General features: G+C 37.6%; 1 protein-coding gene across 10 annotated transcripts in view; it reads left to right on the plus strand.

Moving 5' to 3' along the window:
- Window positions 1-24,019, plus strand: part of evla (Enah/Vasp-like a) — a 42,250-nt gene extending 18,231 nt beyond the window's left edge. The window contains exons 2-14 of one of the 10 annotated variants that reach the window (XM_017476851.3): window positions 3,872-4,040; window positions 5,621-5,798; window positions 14,184-14,244; window positions 15,511-15,572; window positions 16,046-16,774; window positions 20,063-20,277; window positions 20,682-20,800; window positions 20,904-20,940; window positions 21,061-21,097; window positions 22,129-22,189; window positions 22,772-22,832; window positions 22,954-23,011; window positions 23,103-24,019. In XM_017476851.3, coding sequence (XP_017332340.2) covers window positions 3,872-4,040; window positions 5,621-5,798; window positions 14,184-14,244; window positions 15,511-15,572; window positions 16,046-16,774; window positions 20,063-20,277; window positions 20,682-20,800; window positions 20,904-20,940; window positions 21,061-21,097; window positions 22,129-22,189; window positions 22,772-22,832; window positions 22,954-23,011; window positions 23,103-23,140 — 1,825 coding nt within the window. In that variant the 3' untranslated portion in view covers window positions 23,141-24,019. Of the gene's footprint in view, window positions 1-3,871; window positions 4,041-5,620; window positions 5,799-6,371; window positions 6,700-8,348; window positions 14,043-14,183; window positions 14,245-15,510; window positions 15,573-16,045; window positions 16,775-20,059; window positions 20,278-20,681; window positions 20,801-20,903; window positions 20,941-21,060; window positions 21,098-22,128; window positions 22,190-22,771; window positions 22,833-22,953; window positions 23,012-23,102 lie in introns of those variants that run through there. The other 9 variants (XM_017476852.3, XM_017476850.3, XM_017476858.3 and 6 more) reach the window with 9 other exon arrangements.
- Window positions 24,020-24,324: the final 305 nt, after the last annotated feature.

Consider the following 24,324-nt stretch of genomic DNA (forward strand, 5'->3'; position numbering starts at 1 on the left):
AGCTGTCAGGCATGTGCTGACTGATGGTAGTTAAGGGAGGAAGGTGCTATATATATATATATATATATATATATATATATATATATATATATATATATATATATATATATATATATAAATTGGTATACATATTGTATTTTATAGCTGATTTAAAACTCAGAATGTACTCTATAAATAGATGTCACTGTAATTTGAGCAGACTGAAGAATATCAGAATGAAGAACTGAAAGCGTTTTCAGCATCAGGGCAATAATTAAGAAGTTCCAGTCAACTGGAAATGTTATGAATCAACCTGGAATTGGACGTGTGTCTATATTGTCTCAACTGTGAAGAGGATGGCTTCATGGACTCTATCAAATATCAATAGATATTAAATGAAAACTTGACTGCCTCTGCCAGAAAGCTTAAAATGGACTGTGGTTGAATCTTCCAGCAGGACAGTGATTCAAAACATATATCAAAATCAACACAAAAATGGTTTACTGACCACAAAATCAAGGTCCTGCCATGATCATCCCAGTCCCCTGACTGGGGACCTATATAAAACCTGTGGGGTGAATTGAAGAGGAGAGTCCACCAGTTTGAACCTCGAAAGCTGAAGGATCTGGAGAGATTCTGTATGGAGGAATGTCTCAAGTATTATAGGAGAAGACTCCAATAGTTGTCAATAGTTGTTGCACATCTATATTTAACAAATATATTTTTTATAAACCTGTGTTTTGTTTGCAATTGTTTGATATCCTTGAGAGCAGAGTATTTTTGTGAATTTTTTAAAACAAAATATCAAAAGGTTAAACAATAAAGACAATTTTCCACAGATTTCTTTGCTCATATTTACCAAGGGTGCCAATATTAGTGGAGGGCACGGCATCGTGTTGCCTTCTTGAGCATCAGTGAATGTTTACACCTTTTGTAATAGTTGTGTACAAGTCCCTTCCGTTGTCCTCAGTGTGAAAAGATGGATCTCTACATCATATAGCTACTGTTGGAAATGGGTCAAATATGCAGAAGATGCTGGAAAAGTAAAGAATGTGCAGGACCTGGAGGATTTTTCTGAAGAACAGTGGACAGTTTAACTGCTCAGGACAAAGGGACTTGTGAACAACTGTCACAAAACATAAACACAGTCGTTGATCATCCAGATAACAACACACAGTAGTAAGAATCAATGGTATGTAAACGTTTGAACTGGTTCATTTTTGTAAATTCAGTTGGAATTGTGTCTTGTGGACTATATGTAAACATCTAAACTAAATAAACTAAACTAAATAAAAAAACAAAATGTAATTTTTATGATCCCTCTTATTTTGCAGATTCTGTCAGGCATATGTAAACTTATGACCTCAACTGTAATTGTATTCAATTTCAAAACTGACAAGTTAACACTTTCACATACTCAACTTGTTTCCTGTGCACTTCCATGCCCTTCCTGTTTCTATACTTGGGTATTCTTTCCACAATAATCCAGCTTCTATTCACCCATTAGCCTGTCAGAGATTATTGTTCTTGTAGTCACTACAGCAGTGGGTTTTAACCGATGCAAATGTGTTGGAGGTTCATACACGTTTCCAGCTTGGTTCTGGTATAAATACAGCATGTATCATATTATTTACTCTAATGGACGTGTGAAACGATGTTGCTGGAGTTACTTTAAAGGACATGTTTATGAATAGTTCTGATGGAGATAGGTGTGGTAGTGGTGGGACTGTGATGGGAAAGGCAGGGTGGAAATTAGCCATGCTTAACTTAGAACATAACAGAGACCAGCTTCAGATAATGAGAACTGCTTTCATCTTTATCCTCTCATTGGACATCTAAAAATATTCAGACTTCAAACGTAATGTAAATTGTGGCAAATCTGGAAATACATCTGTACTGAATATTGCATATATTTACTTGGTTTAGATTTATATATATATATATATATATATATATATATATATATATATATATATATATATATATATATATATATATATATATATATATATATATTTGACAAGGTTAGATCCACAGAGCATTCTGATGACATGGTTATTCTTGAAAATATAAATATTAGTTATGTGAAGAAATATAATTGGTCTGTTGTATAAGAAGATAAGATGACTCATTGAAAAGCATTAATTCTATTCAATCCTCTTTAATCCCCTTTCCTTTTCCTACTATTAAAATATTCCCTAGAGATTTTAGTCTCTAAGGGATGTGTTTTTAATCTTTTTGAAGACCTCAACAATTCAGCTGCACTTCCTAATAAATTTTGCTGACGTCTACCTAATGTGTCAAAGTCTCCTTGTAGCACTTGGGGTAGATTGAAGTCCTCATTTTTAAACACAGCTGAACCCCACAATAAAGTGAAAACTCATTCAGGAGGCTAAGTTTTGACCATGTATTTTGATTTGTAATTGAGTGCCCTGTCAACATATGGACAAAGAGGACTATTTAAAGCATCTGAGAAACTCTTGGCTTTAATTTAACCGTGGCCGCTTATCAGCCCATCAACACAGTTGTGCAGTTCTCAATTGCTTCATGGTTTTGCCTGTTTCATGTCCCACTGTATAATTACCATAGATAACTGGCACACCCCTTGATCAGTGTCATTCAGTGTTGTAATTACATTACCACTACATTGCCTTGGTAGAGGCAGGTCTGTTTTTTCACGGCTTGTCATGCATTCATGGCTTGTATGCTTGTTTATATTACTCTGTAACCACTCCTCCCTCAGGGCGACTGTATAAAATCAAATGAATAGCAGGGTCCGTGATTTTTGAAAAGCACTGAGCAAACACTGCATAATGCTTTTAGGCTGAGATATGTCACTAGGTTCTTTCAAAATTGCTTACTATTAAATAAAGTGGTAACACTTTACAATAACAATACGTGAATAATCATGCACTAATACCTGAATTAATACTGACTTAAATATGAACTAATGATGAGTTAAGGCATGTACTAATCACGAACTAATGAAGAGCTAACCTTAACTACAATGTGAGTTTTATAAATTCATGCGTGAATAACAACCACTTTAAGTACATGTTAGTACATGTTTCTTAGTTAATTAATTAATTAACACGTAGAGGTAAACTATATCAAACATGCAACAAACATAGAAAGACACACTAATAATAAACACCAATCATTTCATCTCAACCTGTTTTGCATCATTATCCAACCATTTCTCTTCAAATCCCACTGTAGTGCTTACATGTATTGTAGGTGAATAGGGCTCGGGCCATTGCTCCTTTGCCCACAAGGGTCAAATTAATACAGTAACATTTATTTATTTAGCAGATGCTATTATCTGTTTATTTTGACTGCTTTACTGTGTCTATGTCAGTCAGTTGCGTCTTTCTACGTTCGATAAGGAGGATCACTGTAAATTATGAAAGTAATCCATCGCCATCCAATGATGTTTCTGTACACAGCTGCATATTTCAAATTATATAAACAGTTGATATTTTTAATTCATATTATTTTTTATAAAGCATGTTTGATTTAGTTTCCCCCTATGTGTTAAGAATACGTTAACTAACAAACAGGTACTAACATGTATTTAAGGTGATTGTTATTCAGGCATGAATGCATAAGGTTCATGTCATAGTTTAGGTTAGTTTGTTAGTTCGTGATTAGTACCTGCCTAACTTATCATTAGTTCATATTTAACTAAGTATTAATTCAGGTATTAGTGCATGATTTTTCATGCACTGTTATTGTAAATTGTTACCAATAAAGTCAGTATACATCATGTCAGTCTGTGCACATTTCAATTTCCCAAGTCTACTTCCACACCAAATCATGACCTTGGGAAGCCTGTCCAGTCCTTTTAATCTTTCAACTTTCCTTTCTGTCCCCCACCCCCATCCCCCAACAGTGAACAGAGCATTTGCCAGGCCCGGGCCTCTGTGATGATCTACGATGACACCAGCAAGAAGTGGGTGCCCATCAAGCCAGGCCAGCAGGGCTTCAGCCGCATCAACATCTACCACAACACTGCTAACAACACCTTTCGGGTGGTGGGAGTCAAACTGCAGGACCAGCAGGTGAGAGCAGGGGCCAATATGAAAAAGAAATATGATATGATCTTATGATATGATCTTTTTTCTTAAAACCACACAAAGAGTATCCCACTGCACCCTTTAGATATTCCAATAACCAGACACACTGAGTTAAACTAAATTCACTGGTGTAGGTATATGGACAGGGTAGGCAACTTGTAAAATAAATAGCTAGCCCACCAATCTAATATACTACTAATATATATATATATATATATATATATAACCAATCTAAATAACTAAACCAAAACTTGGTAGCTAAAGTAATTTAACTCAAACTACCAGAGGCTGACCATATTATTCTATCAGCAGCAATTACAATTTTTTGGCAATGCAAATAGACTAAATTGCCATTGGATTCTATTAAGCTTTTCTCCCCCCATTTTCTAATTTAAAACAACATAGCCTAATATAGAGTTGGCTTTCTGACACTTTCCAGTACTTATTTAGCAAATCCATAACTATTGGCTCTCCTAAAATATCAGACTTTATACCCGAGTGTACGTATGTGTTTGTGTCTTGAGTCCTTATGTAGTCTAATACTCTTATACTGTCTCTGAATCAGAATTGTTCACACTTTTTCCACACAGAACAGCATGAAAAACACATGTAGCAGACAGCATCACATATTTTAGTCTGTTTTTTTTTAAACAAGCAAAAACTAGACACAACTTTACTCAAATTCAATAGTCTGGGAGGTTTTTGAGGACTATTTCTTGGATACTATTGCCTCAAGGTGTCTGTAATAAAATACAAATGTACGTCCTCTCTGTGATAAATATCTGGCATTCAAACTATGAATGAACACGGGTAGCATGAGTTTCCAGCAATTTTCACCCAGATATGTCCGTCACACATGATGATATGATCACGTTATTCCAGAATTATAATGAAATTATTGATTTTGTGTCCAATGTGAATATAAAGAGGGACTTTATGTGCCGCCTGTAGTTTATTTAGTCTGCAGTGTGGCCCTCTAATACGGTCATCGAATTACTTGCCAATCACTATAACACACAAGTAAGAGTGCTGTTGTACTGAATTTGTGGCCACTGTACTGGCAGTCTGTAATAAGTGTAGTAACGGTTTCAGTGTAACGAACTATTGCTACAATTGGAATTCTATGTAGCACATGCAAGCAGAGTGCTAACTTGTTACACTTTGTTACACAGTGTTACATTTTAAAATAAGTGGACAGTTACTATTTAGTCACTATGTATGTAGACAATGAAGTGTATTAAATGATTGTACATATGAAATGCACTACTCTAAAATTGCATACATCAACAGTAGTTACATTATAGTTGCGCGTAAAGTTTATGTGTAACTACACAGATGTTCGATACACAATATAATGTGAGACCGTTTGATTATCTTTGCATCATTAATATTCGTGTAAAATGGAGGTTTAAAAACTGAACCATTAGTAGAGTAAGAAGCTGTACCAGTGCCTTATTGTCAGAGTGACTATTATACTATCTCATCACTGAATTTTCTCATATGGACTGCCAGTGATATACTTTGCTGCAGTATTGTAGCCTGTAACATTGCCTCTTTTTTGACAGGTTGTGATAAACTACTCTATAGTGAAGGGTCTGAAATATAACCAGGCCACTCCGACGTTCCACCAGTGGCGCGATGCCAGACAAGTCTACGGACTCAACTTTGCCAGCAAGGAGGAGGCCACCACTTTCTCCACTGCCATGCTTTTTGCCCTCAATGTGCTCAGCTCACAAGATGCAGGTAGGTTCAGTTTTGGCTCAGCTGCCAGGTATGCTGAGACTATAATTTAACAAATCATGTAGATTTGTACAATAACCGTGAGAAACCATTGCTTAGCTTGTAGTTCTTCCAGGCCTTAACTGAACTATGATAGGGTACATAGTGGTTTTCTGCAGTGTAGCCAGTGGGTCTGTGATATTTTAAATGTAATTTATTACAATGGTGGAAATCACAATTATCAACCATTATCAACTACCAACAATTACTGAAAATTAAATAATGTCAAAATGGACCTAATGTGGAATACAGTGCTCTTTGGTGCCAATACATTACCAGAATGTTATTTACACATACAAATAAGACCTTAATGTTTGAATAGTTGGATTATGCTCATTTAAAAAAAATCTGTACTGACGGGGTCTTAGTTTGCCTTAGTTTCAGAGATGCTGTTTACTCAAGAAGCTGTTGTGATGCAGCAGTCTAGTATGTTAATTTTTCCTTTACATGTAGTCACTTACTTAAGAACAGCACATGAACTTCTTGGGTTTCAGGTTGTTGCTACTTAAAGCGTATGGGGTGGGGGGGGTTAAGTAACAACGTCTTCCCATTGGTGCCTGGCTTGGCTAAAATATCCATGGAGCCAAGTTGTCGCGGAACCAATCTTACATGTTCTCATGCTTTTTTTGGGGATGGAACTGGAGATGAGTTTGCTGAAAGTACCTTACCATGCAAAGCACAGAGATGGTTGCATATGCCTGGATACACTCACATGGGTCCTTAGTATATTACCCTATCCTCTAGAACCCAGGTTTAGTACATTGTTCATACTACAGAAGAAGTATTAACCGGGGTACTATGCTAGGACCGCCATTCTCGCCGGGGCCAGTGCGACTGGTGAGCTCCACTGCTATAAAACTCAGCAGTAAGTATTACTGAAGGGTGTATTAGCTGATGATGTTTCTTTGTTCATGGGAGTGAATACGATAATCTGCATGATGTTGACAGTATAACGCAAAGGCTGTGAAGTGCTGTTGTGGTGTCCTCAGTGAAGGTTCTGAAAGGAGTCTGGCTCAATGCCTACCTGAGGCTGGTCATGAGTGTGGAGATGTTTGTCATGACTATTTCTGAACAGAAAACATCAATCAGTATCTCCTTCCACCTCGATTTGAAACCTCACGTGATGTCAACACAAATGATGTTGGTGTTTTGGAAATGAAACATTCACATGGAATGGTTTTAAAGGAAAACTCCATCGTGAAATGCATTAAATATATTTATGTTGAAATATTTGTGATTCTGATGCTGTTTGGTTGATTGGTGCCGTTTTTTTCCGTTAATTCCGTGAGAAGTTAGCAGTAGTGTCCCACGTTCACGTTACAGTTACAGTGGTGTTTAAAAAGGAAAAAAAAAAATTGATGTCTCTTTTTAACAGGTTTCGCTGTTAGCTTCTAAATTCATATGAGTAAAAGCTTCTTTTTTGAATTACGATCAATATCATATTAATGAGAAACACAACAGAATTAGTGGACACCGCATACATTAGACTCCAGAATGCAATGTAGCTTGTACAATGAAGATGCACTGAGTTATGGCAGAGATGCGGCCAGGTAGCTATGGAATTAAATTTGTGTCAAAAGTATTGAACGTAACTTTTCAAGAAATGAACAAAAATATACAATGAGAAAGAAGAAAAACATTTGGCAAAAATTTTACATCGTCTTCCAATAAACAGCGTTCTGTGTTAAATTTTCTAAGCTTCGTTTTCGCTAAACATGGTTTTCGATTATGCTTTCAAATTTTTAATTTACGCTCCACAAGTTCACGTTCGCCATTCTGGTACAAACCTCTCTTGGGGCGGGCTTAACAGCGCTTTACTCTCATTGGCTCATGAGATTTGGATCGACAGCTCTCTGACCAGGAAGTAGAGACTTCAATGTTGTGAATTTTGGGGAGCGTTCTAGACACAGTTCTCTGTATATTTATAGTGTTTGTACTTTGTAGTGGAAATTACTTACTTAGTCAGTATATTAGTTCGTAATTTATATTTACATTTACGTTTATTCATTTAGCGGACGCTTTTATCCAAAGCGACTTAAAAATGAGGAAATACAAGCAAAGCGATATATCAAGCAGAGAACAATACAAGTAATGCTACCATACAAGATTTATAATTGAGTTCTAGAAGAGCAAAGTGTGCAGTAGGGTTTTTTTTCTTTTAGGATAATGTGGGTTGGCGTTTTAGGGGTTAGTTAGGTGTTCACGGAAGAGGTGGGTCTTTAGCTGTTTTTTAAACATAGTGACAGATTCTGCGGTCTGGATTGAGGTTGGAAGTTCATTCCACCACTGAGGGACAGTTATTGTGAAGGTTCTGGAAAGGGACCGTGAGCCACGTTTGAGGTTTGTGTAGTCTCATACGACAATTTTTTTTTTTTCTAAATGAACTCTCAAGAGCAGCACAGAGCGTCGTCATCATCAATGTCTTCATCCTCCTCCTCAGCTGGACACTCTAGCCGTCAATCCAAATCTCAATAGGCAATGAGAGTAATTCGCTGTTAAACCCTCCCACACGTGAGATCTATGCCAGAATGGCGAACGTAAACTTGACAGCGCATTCATAAACCATGATTAGCAAAAATGAAGCTGTTAAAAAAGAAAACTGTTAACAAAGAAATCTGTTTATTTGAAGACCGTGTAAAAATGTTTGCCACTGAGTGCACTGTTTTCAGTTTCAGTGTTTTTCTTCTCATTGTATATTTTTGTTCGTTTCTTCGAAAGTTACGTTCAATACTTTTGGCAAAAATTTTATTCCATAGTTAGTGATCTATGAGATGACAAGCAGTACAGCTGTAACTGCAGTACTGGCATGACAGATGAAGATTTGTTTGAGCAAAGTGTATAGATGAGGAGGTGAGAGAGCTGGAGAGTATAAAGGACTACAGCAATGCTGCTTCACTCTTACCATTTTTCAATCTCAATTCAGCATTTTATTAATCCAGCAATTTAGTATTTAATAGTGTTTTTCTTTTCTCTCTAAATTAAAGTGACTAAATTCTGTTGCACTATTTCTGTTCATTTGCTTTCATCTGCATCTCGACATAACCTTGGCAATATACTTCCCTTGGTTAGGGAAGTATAATACGTCAGCACTTGTCATTCAGAAATCAAGCATAGTTCTAGAGAGATTTTCTGAACTAAGAAAGGAACCTTAGAGATTTTCAGATGATTCAGCGTCTGTATTTGCAGCTCCTAAACAGGATGTAGGATAGTGCTATTTTAGAGATACCTTGGCAAATATTAAAATCACATCTTAGCTTCTTCACAAATGCAGTCCCAGTTGCTGCTTCTCCTTTGTCTGCACAAACAACTCCCCTCTTAGCAGTTTTCCAGCACAGTGCTTAGTAGTGCCATGAAAACGTAAGGGTGTGTGATAGCGACTGTGAGTCTTTTTCATGAATTGTCACAAAACCCATAAAGAGGAGTAATATTTTGCCTGACATATGGTCATGATCTTCCTTTCTTTCACACTTTCCTATACTTCTTCTTCTTTATGAGAATTTTGCTTTAAATAAACACCACCACATCTGCAGCTTTAAGTTTCCAGTTTTCATCAGTGTGTGTAGGTGTCAGCTGTATTCCTAGAATCTGAAAAAGCAAAATTGTGAAGTGAAAATGCAGACTCACCGGTGACTGAGTTTAAATAAATAAATAAATAAATAAATAAATAAATAAATAAATAAGCATGTTTTACCAAACAGTGGCTCTGATATATATATAAAAAAAAAGCTTTAGACCTACCTCTTAACAAGTTTCTATTATCTGTTCAACAAATGTGAATCTTGCTGAAGTTCTCATTCACAAATACATACATTGTATATTCCATGGAAATACTAATTGTTTTCTTTTTTGAGTGACCAAATATATATTTTTAAATGTCGCTATTTGACAGATATACACTGATGTTTCTTTGCTTTGCTCTAAATCTATGATAGTGTCTAGACAGTGTGTCTGTGATGAATAATACCATTTCTGTTGTAAGATACATGCTCCATGGTCCAGTTCTGATGCTTACGTGCCCATTGTAGGCACTTTCAGTGGTGGACAGGGGTCAGCATGGGCACTCTGACTGGTCTGCCACTGCAGCTGTTGTCCTTCCTTGGACCACTTTTGGTAGGTACTAACCACTGCATACTGGGAACACCCCACAAGACCTACTGTTTTGGACATGCTCTGATCCAGTCGTCTAGCCATCCCAATTTGTCCCTTGTCAGAGTAGCTCAGATCCTTACGCTTCCCCATTTTGTCCTGCTTCCAACACGTTAACTTTGAGAACTGACTGTTCATCTCTTGATAGGTGTGATTGTAACGAGATCATCAATGTTCTTCACTTCACCTGTCAGTGGTTTTAATATTATGTCTGATCGGTGTGTATTGCAAAGATTGGGAGAGAGAAAGGGGGTTATAGAGTGGATCATATCCATACATCAGAAATGCGTGTGCACTGCCGGGACCATGCAATAGCTTTTTCTTTTTTCTTTTTTTTGGCAAGTTTGAGGTCTTTTGTGTGGTTTTTGTGATGTAGTTAGGCTGGGGGATTTTGCTGAAACCTGACAACCCTGGTTAATGGCTACAGAAACACAGCTGCTGTATCAAACCTAGTTGAACAAAGGTATGTCTAAAACCTAATGTGTGGCAGATAAGGATATTTTGTGGGCATCTCTTGCTAAATATTCAATACAACAAGTTTACTTCAGCCACTGAAGGTTGTTCTATGTATAATGTTCTTACTTTTGCGAAGACACCCTTATGCCCCCCTTAAAGTAGAACCATCAAAGGAAGCTGTTTCCATTTGGAAAAGTTCCCCAAATTCCCCAAAATGAGGCTGGATTCTTTTATTCAGTGCTATTTCTTAGCACTTCTCTTTAAAATATGTAATTAAGAAAACATGGCCTTAAATAGGTTAGTTGAGTGAAATATATTTGGGGGTTTTTGCATTCTACTTTTTAGGCTTTTTGGAAACAGGATTTTTTGGGACAAGCATAATCACCTTTTTTTAATGTTGATGCACTCTTGGTTGTGGTGTCAGTCTTGGCTATTTGCTGAGACAGGCTTTCTGTATATACAGCCTAGCACAGATCATCTGGAAATCATTTGGTTATTTGATATAAAAGAGGTATTTTTCATTTGTGACATTGTATATACAGGTCATGTTGCCATTTCAGTGTATAGATTGTTGTATGTATGAGTCAGATGATGTATGAGCAGATAATGTGGGTTCTTCTTGCCGTGTCACGCACACTGACTAGAAAATGAGTCATCATTCCCCAAACCAAACACACACCCTCCATGTCACTGTGTAATGAGTATATTTTCTGTATTTTGAAAGCTGATGTCAATATTCAGCTCTGGAACCAAAATATTCATCATCTGCGCTTTTAGTGGTGCTAATGAGAACAGTGTCTGAGTCACATTTCTAAATTAATATTAAGATATTAAGATATTTTCACCATTTGCTGTCATTACCATAATAGATTAATGAATTTCAGCTCAGCTGTGCAAAGGTATAATTTTTTCACCTTTGCAAATATACTCCTGGGCAAAGAAAATGGTCCAAAACCAAACTGGCAAAATCTTAAGCTTCTATTGTTTAACAACAAATCATTGGTCAGGCAGTTATCAAGAATTAAACAAATAGATAAAGTAATTTAGTATGGGATAGTTTTTCTTTTTGATTAAAAAAAAAAAAAATGTTTAAGCCTTGTGGCTTGACTTGCAGCCTTGTAGCCTGACTTGCAGACAGCTTTTTATTTATTTATTTTATTTTATTTTATTTTATTTTGTACACCCAGACATGTGTTACTTTGAATTTTATCTAAAACATTTTAATCATTATCATGATTTTACCTTTGCCCACAAGAATGCTATATATTTCCCTGTTTCTAGTTTATCCCCAAACAGTTCACTACAGCAAAAGTAAATGAGCAAATGGTGGCACAGGAGGTCTCAGGAGTGCATGTGTTAAATTCTGGCTCATTTTCTGAGCAAGGATTTGTAGTTAAGACCATTAAAAGCTTAATAATTTGCCATTTTGGGCTTTGCTCATTTTTCCCCCCAGTAGTGTAGTGTTTCATCGTGTTAGGGATGCACCAGTTTTGGGGGTTTTCTTTTCTTCAGTAAAATACCAATATCAGAGTTCTGAGTATTGGCTAATACATGATCCTGATCTGATACTGACATCCTCACAGCAGTGGAGTTGACTGTCTGAGGTTTTTTTTTTTTTTGGTCTTAATATCTATGCTCTGTGCCATGTCAATCAATGTAGCATTTTTTCATGACATAAAATGCTGGATTAAAAAATATTAAATCTGCTTAAAACTGATCCAAAACTTCAGATCTGTATAGGCTTCCATACTGATACTCCGTATTAGATGTATATAACATTATGGGAAATCTGGGCAGGAATTCTTATTGCACTGTACCAAGTGGAGATCAGTCATGATCAGATCCAATTGATTAAGAGATTACCGAAAGTGCTTACTCTATCTTTCTGACATTGGGAAGAAGACCAGACAAATGCAGCACTCAGCATTGGACACCTTCCTGACTGCTGAATAATGATTTATACTTGTTCTTATTCAAAGGTTTCACAGCTTAACTATCGATCTGGAAGCTTTGCACTGATTTAACAATGTTCTTCTGAATTTGACATTTTGCTATGCCCACATACGGTTACAAGCAGTTGTATCTGTGTACAACAGTCACCTTTTAATGCTTAACCAATAATGTGTGGTTTATGGCTATAACTAAGACAAATCTATTTTTATTTGTGGTTATGTGTTGTTTCTCACTGGCACTTCACATAATACTTTCGATTAACACCACAGACTGTGAACAGATGAGTTTTGAACTTGAAGCACAGAACAAATACATATTTATCTGTCCAGTCATCTTTAAACATTCTGTTTTCTTCAGTGACATTTAAATTTTTTTAACAAGCCATGTCGTCATTTCACTAATCAGACCAGAGAGGGTAAATGAAATCTTTTTAAAATCCATGAAAGTCTGTGAGAACTCTTCCTTTAAAGAATTATAAGCTGCCTTCAGCTGAATAATTTTTAAAAAATGATGTGAATAACTGCAACATGCACCTACAGAAAGTCTGATACAGAAGCAGAGGTGGTTCATGTTTAAAAACTAGCGTGGTTGTATTGTTTTTCAAGTGTTTCATTCAAACTGCTGAAATTCTTTGCCTGGTCTGCATCTGGACCGCGGTTGATGACTCCTGGAGTACAGTGTACCATGGATTTGTTTCGGAAGAGCATGTTGTGTGGTAATGACGCAGGCAGGAATCCAGCATTCAAAGCAAACTGTTTTGTTTCGCTGTGATTTCTAGTCTTAATGCCTGCACTTTCGAACATATTGTGCTAATTACAAACTGTACTGCATCAGTCTTTGCATCATCACTGTGTGAAGCTCAAATAAACCATGCTAAATTTGCACCCAGCAGTTAGCATTGCCATTTCTCTAATGCTTGAGGAAGTCCAGTCCTTGAGGAAAAAAGCCATTAGAGCCCTTTGTGACCAAACTCACAATCACTTTTTCACAAGCATTTTTAAAATATATATGTATTCTTCAACATCTGCTCCACACTTCTTTTACCGTTACACTCACTAACTGAAAATAACTATATAACTACATTAAGCTGTATCACATAGATAAGCAGACATATCAGCAACACTCAGCACTCAGCATACTCCATACCCTGGGCACCCCAGACATCATCTGAGAAACCTGATAGCAATGTTTTTAGTTCTAAGCAGCTCTCTGTCTCAGTCCATCTATCAGATAGAGTAAAGTTGGAGATGGGATAGGAAGTAATGAGGATACAGTTCCAAGAAGCGTCTAATAGGCATACTTACAGAACTGCATAATGGTTTTAGATATTTTGTCTCTTTCCTTTATGCTGTCCATTTTGTCAATTATATATTCAAGTCAAGTGAGTTTTTATTGTTATTCCTCTACATAGCTTGTATACATTGGATACTGGGTTAGGTGTTTGACTAGCCCAGGTGAGCATTGGGAGGCAGCTGGGTGTTGAGTAATCTAACTGCCTCCGGAAAGAAATTGTCGTGGAGTCTGCTGGTGATGGCATGGATGCTCCTGTACCTTCTGCCAGATGGCAGAAGAATCCATGAGAGGCGTGAGAGGGGTTGTCCGCAATACTGGTGGCTTTGCTGGATGCAGCGGTTGTTGAATAAGGGGTCGATGGTGGGTAGAGAGACTCAGATGTTCTATTAAAACATTCATTAGGTAAAATGATGGAAATATTGTGCATTATGGTGCACTGTTTTTATTCATCTGCATTATCCAGCTGAATTAATGTCTTGAATGTTGCCGTGTCTTCTCCAGCAGGTCCAGCTGGTCAACGGCAGAATGGACCAACAACGGATGAAACAGAATCACAGAGGAGGTAACTAGAGATTGTGTTCCCACTTAATAATCATCACCATTTTAAATAGCTGAGAGTCAGACTTGAAATCATCACCAATGTGAAAAAGAGAGTCTAGATTCACAGTACAATGTGTTAAGCCTGGTTTACATCATTGGAATTACAGTAAATATCTGACTGCAAAATGTCAGACTTTGGATCAGACCTTTACTGATTGTGAAGAAACTGAAACTGAGTCCAACTCTAAACTATGAGACCAGCTATGAGTTTATTAGCTGGAGCAGCTTATTTTTAAACCCCCTGATGTTCTAACACAGAGGTGTCAAGTGTACAGGGATCGTATTGGCCCTAATCTGGTCCATCAAAAGAATTTAAAAACTGTGTACTTAATTAAAATTGTCTTGCGAGTTGAAAGATTTGAAAAAAAAAAAAAAAAAAAAAGTGCAAGTCACTCAGGGACAAATAAACCCAACAGCGCAATAAACTCAGGACCACATTTGGCATATAATCCAGATTAAGTCCATTTCAGTTCCAAGTTTTAACAGTACAACACAGTCTGGGAAATTTGTTTTCTTGGAAGTGAATTGCAGTCTGATCATGTGGTTTATAGATGATACACATTCTACAAACCTTATGGGCATTCAGAGTGTACCTTTCAGGTAAACGCTCATAAATGAACACATTTAAGATTAGTTGTTTGTGTTATTAGTCACTAAACTGAATTTTTTTTTTTTTTTTTTTTTTTTTGTTCAGGCCACTTGACGCCGAACTAATTGTAACATGGCCCGTTACCTAAAATGAGTTTGACATCCCTGTTGTAAAGTCTTTATTTTAATGGCAGCAAATCCAGGCCAGAATGTTTCCTCATCAATAATCACCATGACTGTTCCCAGTTCCCAGTGTGCGATATTGCCTTTATACAGCTCATGTAGTGGAACACTTCTATCATCTTTTATCAAGCCTCACAAACATGAACCTCCTCCAACGGCAGCTACTATTTCATCTACAAATCACTTTTTGCCCCCTTGTGGTTAAAAGTATGTATTGCATCTACAGACTACTGAGGCTGGTGACATCTGAGCATGACTGAAAATAATGCATGGATAAACAACACACACACACACACACACACACACACACACACACACACACACACACACACACACACTGCAGTGGTCAGAGTAGTCTAGAAGAACAAATCCTGCACATTTTGGAGTCAAACATGTTAACGCTGTGATGAGAGTGTCGCTCCATCCTGTAATATTTTCTTAACGTATATGTCTGTAGGCAGATGATGGAGCAGCATCAGATGCAAATTGAAAGGGAGCGGCGGACATCTGGCTCGGCAGGTAAAGTCTACACAACACAATTGTATATTAATTATATAAAAACTTCACCGTCTGCCAAGGTTTTTGGAGGATACTTTACACTCAGCACTGCAAACGCCTGTGGACATAATTCACCTCCTTGACCTGACAGTTTCCAGATCATTTAATCACTAAATGACTTATTCAGACTATGCTTTCTCTCTTACTCTGTCAGTTCGTGCTTCCTGCTCATGTTTGCCCATGTATCAGTCCAGCTCAGACCAACATATCCCATAATTCCATACACATACTCATCAGGTTTCAGTCTGTCAGCTGAGACATAATACATGTTTTACACAGCATGGGCCACATCTTTGCTCATAATTCTGCTTACGCTTGCACATTGTTTCTTTTTTCTTTTCTTTTTTAAGGAGTTTCAGTTTGTCTTTTTTTGATTTTCATCACTGTCAATTTTCTCTCCTTCTGTTTGTCACTTGTTTCCATTCCTGTCTCAGTTTCCACCCTGCAGTTTAAAGTATCTGGCTCTCAGTCCAACACGTCTCCAACAGAATACAGGCAGTTTCGTGCCAATACACTCCCCTCCCACACCCGCTTTGCCCCCTCCCCATCTTCCTCCCCCAGCTCCTCCTCTTCCTCACAGGAGCGTGAGAACATCTCTTACATGAAGGACTCATCTCAGAAAAAGGCTCAGCAGTTTTCACAGCTCTCCACCTCCCTGGCTTCGGCCTTCTCTCCCGTGCAGCCAGGGGGCACTCTGCCTTCTCGAAATGTGCGTCAGATCCCTCTCTCTCCCCCTACAAGCTGTCAGTCTGACCCCAAAGACACCACCTGGACCTCTGCTCAAATCTATCACCCAAATAGCTCTTCACTCCAGCCAGTCATACCTCTTAACCAGCTTGTACATCCCACTACCTCCACCCAGTTTGATGCTAACAGCCAGTTAGAGCACTACTACCCCTGTCAAACCCCTTTCATCAAGTCTGCCTCAGGGCCCCCTCCTCTCCCACAATACTGTAATCCTGAGCTCTCCTACCCTTCCCACTGCAAGGATATCCCCCTTCCTGCTCACATTGGTCAGTGTGTTCAAGGCCATGCCCACCAGCCCCAGTTTGCTGCCTCTTTCATCCCTCACCCCTCCAGTGAAAACACGGCTTTCTCTTGTAGCTCTGTGTCACTCGAGACCACATCCCCTGCTGTTTCTCAGACTGCCACGGCACCCAGCAGTAAGTAACTCAGATCACCATCCAGCTAGCTGTGGAGTGTGTTTGGGGACTTCAGCATGGTTGTCACACACACACTGCACACAGCTGTTGCACAAAGCAGGACTGATGATAGACAAACCTCTTTCGTACTGCTTGAAGAAACAATACAGTTGATATAATGTTGCCCAGTTGGAAATATTGGTACATTTGCATTACACACTATTCATCATGCTGTTGGCTCTTCAACCAAGAGTTCTCATACACACTGTCAGGGTGCTCGGCTCATTTTAACAGACAACTGATGACGTACTGCCTAAGCTTATGTAAATGTATAATACATACAATGGGCCTCATTTCCAGTGTGTCAAACTGCTTAATAACAAATTTATTCATAAATCGTTCACAGGAGCATTTACACAAGAAACATGTCGTTCATGAACATTAGCGGTCGACCGATAGTGGATTTTACCACTACCGATAACTAAGTTGGGCCATATACCCGCCAATAAATGATTAATCAACCAATAGCTTTTAAAATTGATACCGAATGAAAACACAACATTCAAAGTAAAATATTGCTGAACTTTATTATAAAAAATAAACAGTACTGACGGTACCCTAAAAATGTACTTTACTTTTTTTTAAATGAAATAAATATATAAATATTTAATACGTTTTAAAACTTAAATGTAAAACTTTTAATAAATATTAAAGTAAATAAAAGAAATACATTCAACCTGAACCAAAAAGTAACACTCCAAATAACAAATAAAAATAGAGACATCCAAAATCAATCAAAAACACTTTAAATAATACAACAAAATTTGTCAGTGATAGTATTTATTTCACCTCTAGAGGCCGCTTTCGTACTGAATAATGACAGCGGACCCTTCTCAGCCACCACAACGGATGCAACAGAAGCACAGAGGAGGTGTCTTGACATTATGTAACCACTTAATAATCATCACCATTTTAAACACAGAGCTGAGAGTCAGGCATGAAATCATCACCCATGTGAAAAAGAGAGTCTAGATTAACAGTACAATGTGTTAAGCCTGGTTTACATCATATCTCCTTCTAATTACAGTAAATATCAGATTTTGGATCAGAACTTTACTGATTTTGAAGAAAATGAAACTGATTAAAACTCTAAACTATTAGGCTAACTATGGGTTTATTCGCTGGAGCTACTTATTTATAAAACCCCTGATGTTATAACGCAGAAGTGTCAAACATACTGGGAAGGGGTTTTTCCCTAATCCAGTCCATCAAAAGAATTTACAATCTGTGAATTTAATTAAAATTATCTTGTGAGTTGAAAGATTTGGGGAAAAAAGGTGCTAGTTTCTGTTATTCCACTAGGGGACAAATAAACCCAGTAGCGCAATAAGACTCCAGAGCCACATTAGCAAGGTAAAGATTTGCCATATAATCCATCCATCCTCTATACCGCTTATCCTTCCTTAAGGGTCACGGGTAAACCTGGAGCCTATCCCAGGGAGCATCGGGCACAAGGCAGAGTACACCCTGGACAGGGTACCAATCAGGACACACTCACATACACATTCACACACCCATTCATACACTATAGACACTTTGGACATGCCAATTTGCACAATTTGCACAGCCTACCATGCATGTCTTTGGACTGGGGGGAGGAAACCAGAGGAAACCCCCACATGGGGAGTTGGGGAGCATGCGGAGAACATGCAAACTCTGCACACACAGGGGGGAATGCCACGGGGGGAATCGAACCCCCGACCCTGGAGGTGTGAGGTGAACGTGCTAACCATTAAGCCTGATCATGTGGTCTGTAGGTGAAAACCATGAAAAACTAACAGTGGGGATTTTTTCAGATTCAGCAATCAGTTATCTGTGCTGATTAATCTGCAAAACCAATCAATCGTTCGACCTCTAATGAGCATCTAGTTTGTTTCCTATGAGAGCTCCTGTATCCTTGTAAATTTATGTATAAGGAGACTAACTAATATGAACCACAAACAATATGCTGCACAACAGAATGATCATTTTATGAAACTTACTCCTTTAGGTCCTTACTGACTTAAAAGAAAACAATAAACAAAAAATGCATAAATTATGGCAAATAAGACTAGCCATTCAATTACCACAAAAGAAATGGCACCCTATAAAAGGAGGAAGTGTTAGTGCATTACCGGAAGATTTAGCATGCATTGCTTAGGAGGCACTCTTTCATTTCATTTAGTCATCATTTGATTGTTTGCCATTCATAGAGTCTTGTAGAAAGTGTAACTTACTGTAAATCAGTTGTCCCGTGAATGTGCTTTGTAATTTATGGGTGATTGGTGAGTTCAAAGAAAATCAAAGAAAGAAATATGGAGTAAATTTTGAGTTCAGTTTGGCTTATAAAACATTCACAAAGAACCTTAGTATAAGATTGATAAATGAGGACTATTCAGAGTAAGATATTACCTTTCCTCATCTTCTGACTGATTCAATTTCCATCAGAAATGATTACTACTAAAGAACTTTAGTTTACACTCAGCTTATCTTTTGTTTAAGTGTTTCAGCAACCATACATACTATTATATTATATTATAGTATAATATAGTGTGGTGTAGTATTGTGTAGTGTAAAACTGTCCCAACATTTATTTGGCATTAACAAGATACTAAAGTTAAATCTATTTTGTCGTATTCTGATATTTTGATTGTCAAACAGCTTGTGTTACAAATTACAGAATGACAATTCTTTGGTCAGGTACTAGACTATATCAGATATATTAAGCTGATCACAACGAACGGTATATTCTTATGTAACTGTGATTTTGGCACTAGTAAGAATTGTTTTTAAAAGTACTGGTAAATAGTTCAAAACCAAAGGGAAATACTATAGGGGGGATGGGGACCAACCGGAAAACAATTGGATGTGTGTGTGTGTGTGTGCAACTGTTTGTTTGTTGGCTAAATTAGTACTACTATCAGAACTACGATGTTTATTTGAGGATTAAGTGAATAGACAGTTAAAAATATAACCAAACCAAAAATTGCACCAGTTAATCATCTTTTCATTTGGAGCATTATTTGCCAGAATAAAATAAACAGTCTTTGCCATGCTTGGCGTGTTTTATATGTTCTCATATTTGAGCTCATTACTCTGAAGTCAATACAATCTACATAATAACATTTTTAATGAGTCCATTATGTATTTAGTATTGTTTCACTTGAAATTGGCTCGTTTTGATCTGAACCACCAAATATCCCATTACTAAAATGACTTCACTGAGTCATGTATAACTTCTGTGCACTCATCTCTTTTGTTCTTCAGCAGGCCCTCCCATCCCTCCAGGACATCCCTCCATGCTCTCATCCACTCCCCCACTCCACCCCCCTGCTCCTGCCCCCATGGCAGGTCCTCCAGCTCCTCCACCTCCACCTGGACCTCCTCCCCCAGCTGCTGCAACACCTCCTAACCCCCCTCCTCTCCCAGCTCCATCAGGCTTGGCTGCAGCTCTGGCTGGAGCCAAACTGCGCAAAGTACAGCGGGTAAGTGGCCAGTGCTTGCTAGGCACAGTTACACAAGAGTGCACTTATAGCTTTTATTTGCCTTGTTAATCATAGACTCACCAGCCTATTTAATGGGAACACATATATACGCATACACATCATGTAGCATCAGTGCGATGCATAAAGGGATTTTACATATGTGAGATTCATATTTATACTTTAACTTATGACTGTCAAGTAATTGTGTCACTAACTTTAGCACATATATTTGAGAGAAAATTCAATTATTTAAAAAGTAGTTCTAATGAGACAAAAATTCTCCTTTTGTTTATATGATACACTGAGTTGTTAACTAATAAACTGGTGACACAGAGTAATCTGTTGAGCAATGTGATATTTATCTGTTCTGGTCACTGCTGTTGCCCTTTGTTTGAACCTGGCAGCCTGAGGAGAGCTCTGCAGGGTTGGGCAGTGCCAAGAACGATGCGAGCCGCTCCAGTGGAGGCAGCGGAGGAGGAGGAGAGGGCCTCATGCAAGAAATGAATGCCCTCCTAGCACGAAGGTCAGTCTGAATCAGTCCCTTAGCTCTGATTAATTGATTTATAGCTGATAATGTAAAAGACTGTAAATTAGTCACACTGATTTGTGTCTTCTCTTCCCTTCAGGAGGAAAGCTTCCGAAAAACCCGAAGACAGTCAAAATGTTTGTGCATTTCTCAAAAGACCTATTCACATTTTATACTTTTTTTCTTCTTCTTCTTTCTCTTACACGTTGTAATAATTCTATTAATTTTTTATGAAATGTTGAGTATGTTTCTTGCAGGAAGAGTCCAACGGCTCGCCAGCCTCACGTGGCTCAGGTTAGAAAAAATCTGAAATTATTTCATCACTGAACTGTAAGAGCTAGACTTCCTCATGTCTTTAAGATAAAGTTAAGCATAGTTTAAAAATAATAATAATTCTTTCTTTGGCTGGTACACTTGTGAATGCCTTGGAAAGTGTGCCTCTGAGTTTCATAGTTGGAATATTTCACAATGATATTAAAAGAGATCATAGTCCCCCTCAGAATCTTGCCAAACCTTAAAGCTGCCAGTTGAAGATATGACAGATATCTTGACAGATCAGATACAGCTGGACTGTCTTTTATTTCGTAACTGAGGTGTTATGTTACATAAATCTTTTTAAGCTTTACTGAGAATTACATTTTAGTGGGCTCAAAAAACCTGGAAAATAACCTGGAAAATTTGAATCATATTGTGTAAAGTATTTTTTGTCTGTGTTTTAATAAACCAAGAATATATTTATATCTTTTTATCTTCTTGTTAAATTGTGCATGACTCTGAGTATAATCAAACAGTTGGATAAAATGTGGAAAAACCAAACTTTCCAGGAAGTAGTGGCTGCAAGAAAGAAAGAAAAACATCCTTAATTTTTTTTTCTATTTTAGACAAAATATGGAAATTATATATAGAATGATAGACATTTCAGAAACTTGAAGATGTTAATTAATCCGTCCTGATATTTGGGAAATTGGTCAAAGATCGAGGTTTATCGATTGAGGATGGTATCAAACAGGATAAGAAAAAAAAAAAAACCCTTCCTGATACAGACTAAAGCAAAGCTGTTCATTATTAACTTTATTTGGATACAATATGGAAACACAGCATCTGTGTACAGCATCATGTAAAGAGTACAACAGTCGAGTCACATCATACAGTCTATCTAGACAGTTCTTACAGAATGGACCAGTTTCCAAATAGAAAGCATTGTTATGGTCTCTGTGTCAGTTAGTCCAACATTTTGTTTAAAAAAAAAGGAGAAAGAAATCAGTGTAAATTCTTTACACTGGCATTAATCAGATGCTCACAACTAACTGAATTCTGATTTCCAGATGCTCTTAAAAAGCCGTGGGAGCGAGCAAATTCTTCAGACAAATCCTCTGCTGGATCAAGGTCAGTTTCACATCAATTTGATTTACCCAGTTTGCTTGTTCTTTTCCTTTATCAGGTATACCACCATACCACACACACACACACCACTATTCCCATATCCAAACACAAGCAAACATATAATTGAACTTCTGCCCAGTGCATTAGCCTTAGGTTTATACGAGTCAATGGGCACATGACATGGCAAGCCACATAATGGCTGAACTAAATGCCTCGGTAACTATTGTGGGTCTTATCAACACACAGCTTCCTAAAATAAAACATAATTAACAGGATCCTACAGCGGTTTTGTGTAAACAAAGAGCCGAACCTTATCTCGGTCTCTCTGGTGATGATAAAAAAGCTGAGAGTTTGTGCAGAAGCTGTAATACTGACAACCTGATAGAGCATGCATATGTTGATGAGTTGTCAGTGGAAAACCACCGAGGTCCGAAGAGAATATGTAATAGATCAACATTATATGCGAATCATATTTCTGAGCGCATTCATCCCGAAATACAGCAACTTCATTCTAAACCTCTTTAAGGGAATTATTATAAATGTTCTGCTCATTACTTTCTATGTACACATGCCTTTATTGCACAGGTTGAGAGCTGTTGGCAGCACCACTGACGGAGAATCAGGAGACTTCGACAGAATGAAACAGGTATGTTTTATAACCATACAGAGAATAGACGTGACCATTTCAAACAACTTGTCACAAGGGGCTGCTCATCAGAACACTTAAATCATCTGAAATGAGACTTTATTCATTTTCGTTCAAAAAGGAGATCTTGGAGGAGGTTGTGCGTGAACTGCATAAAGTCAAAGATGAGATCATAGATGGTAAGAATTCAAATATTCTCTAATTAAACATGTCCTGCGATATTTGGGCAACAGCACTAGCATTGTTTGTATGTTTTCCTTTTTTCTTTAGCCATTAGAAGAGAACTCACTAGGATGGGTGCTACATAGTGTTCAGAAGCATGAAAACACCACCAAAAGGCTCTTGGGAAAGTATGGAAAGGATCCTGTGGCGCTTTGGAGGAATGGTCTTGCAACATAGCTGCAACGGCATGGAAAAAGTTGGTGTTGCAGGAATGTTGCATCAACAAGGAGCATTACAGAAAGGAGCAAGAGAAAGAAGTGAAATGGAAGTGATTTAGAGTGAGTGCTTGTATGCATGTGCGAATGGGTGGATGTATGAAAGGATGTATGGATGGACCTTCACACTGAATTTTCTATTTCCTCCTGTATAAACATTAAAAGACTAAGCCCACTGTGCAGTTTGCTGCTCCCAGTCTTTCAAGTCTTAAAGAGAAATTTGACAAGGTGGACCTTGATGAAGATATTTGTGTTTTATACGGTTTTATTGTTTCATTACTGTTATTGTAAAAGTAATTTTATTATCAGTGGCATCTGCCAGAGAAATAGAAACACAAAGTTGTCACTTTTTATGTCAGTGTTTTATATTTCACCTTCATATTTTGGTTTTTGATAAGCACATTCAGCACAATTTTGTGCTGACCTGTCACCATCCCTCATTACAGTTTTAATCTTTTATTTATTAGGTTTTTGTTTTTTTTTTGCCAATACACATGTTCACTGGATTTTTTTTTTTAGCTTGAATTTGAATTGGTAGTGTGAAGTTATTGATGATGGTCGTATGAGAGATGTATCTGTAGCTATAGCCCTGTAAAATGGCAGTTTGTGGACTCTCCTCATTTGTTTTGAAAGAGAATTGGTTCCTAATATTAGGTCCTAAATAATTCAAATGATTAGCCTAGCCTACTGGGTTAATCCTCTTAAAAGTTAACATTAAAATGACCTTTGAATAAAACACTGAATCTATAACTTGTGAATTTGTCTTCTTTTATATGCACAAGAAGGTACTCAAGATTAATATATGTTTTCATTTTTCTTATACAATATGCCTTCAAATGTATTTTCACACTATATAATATCTAAAACAACATTAAACAAAAAGCACGGTGGCTTAGTGGTTAGTACGTTCGCCTCACACCTCCAGGGTAGGGGGTTTGATTCCCACCGTGACCGTGTGTGTGGAGTTTGCATGTTCTCCCTGTGCTGCGGGGGTTTCCTCCGGGTTCTCCGGTTTCCTCCCCCAGTCCAAAAACATGCATGGTAGGCTGATTCGC

This window comes from Ictalurus punctatus, chromosome 9 (assembly GCF_001660625.3).
Source record: "Ictalurus punctatus breed USDA103 chromosome 9, Coco_2.0, whole genome shotgun sequence".
Lineage (NCBI taxonomy): Eukaryota > Metazoa > Chordata > Actinopteri > Siluriformes > Ictaluridae > Ictalurus > Ictalurus punctatus.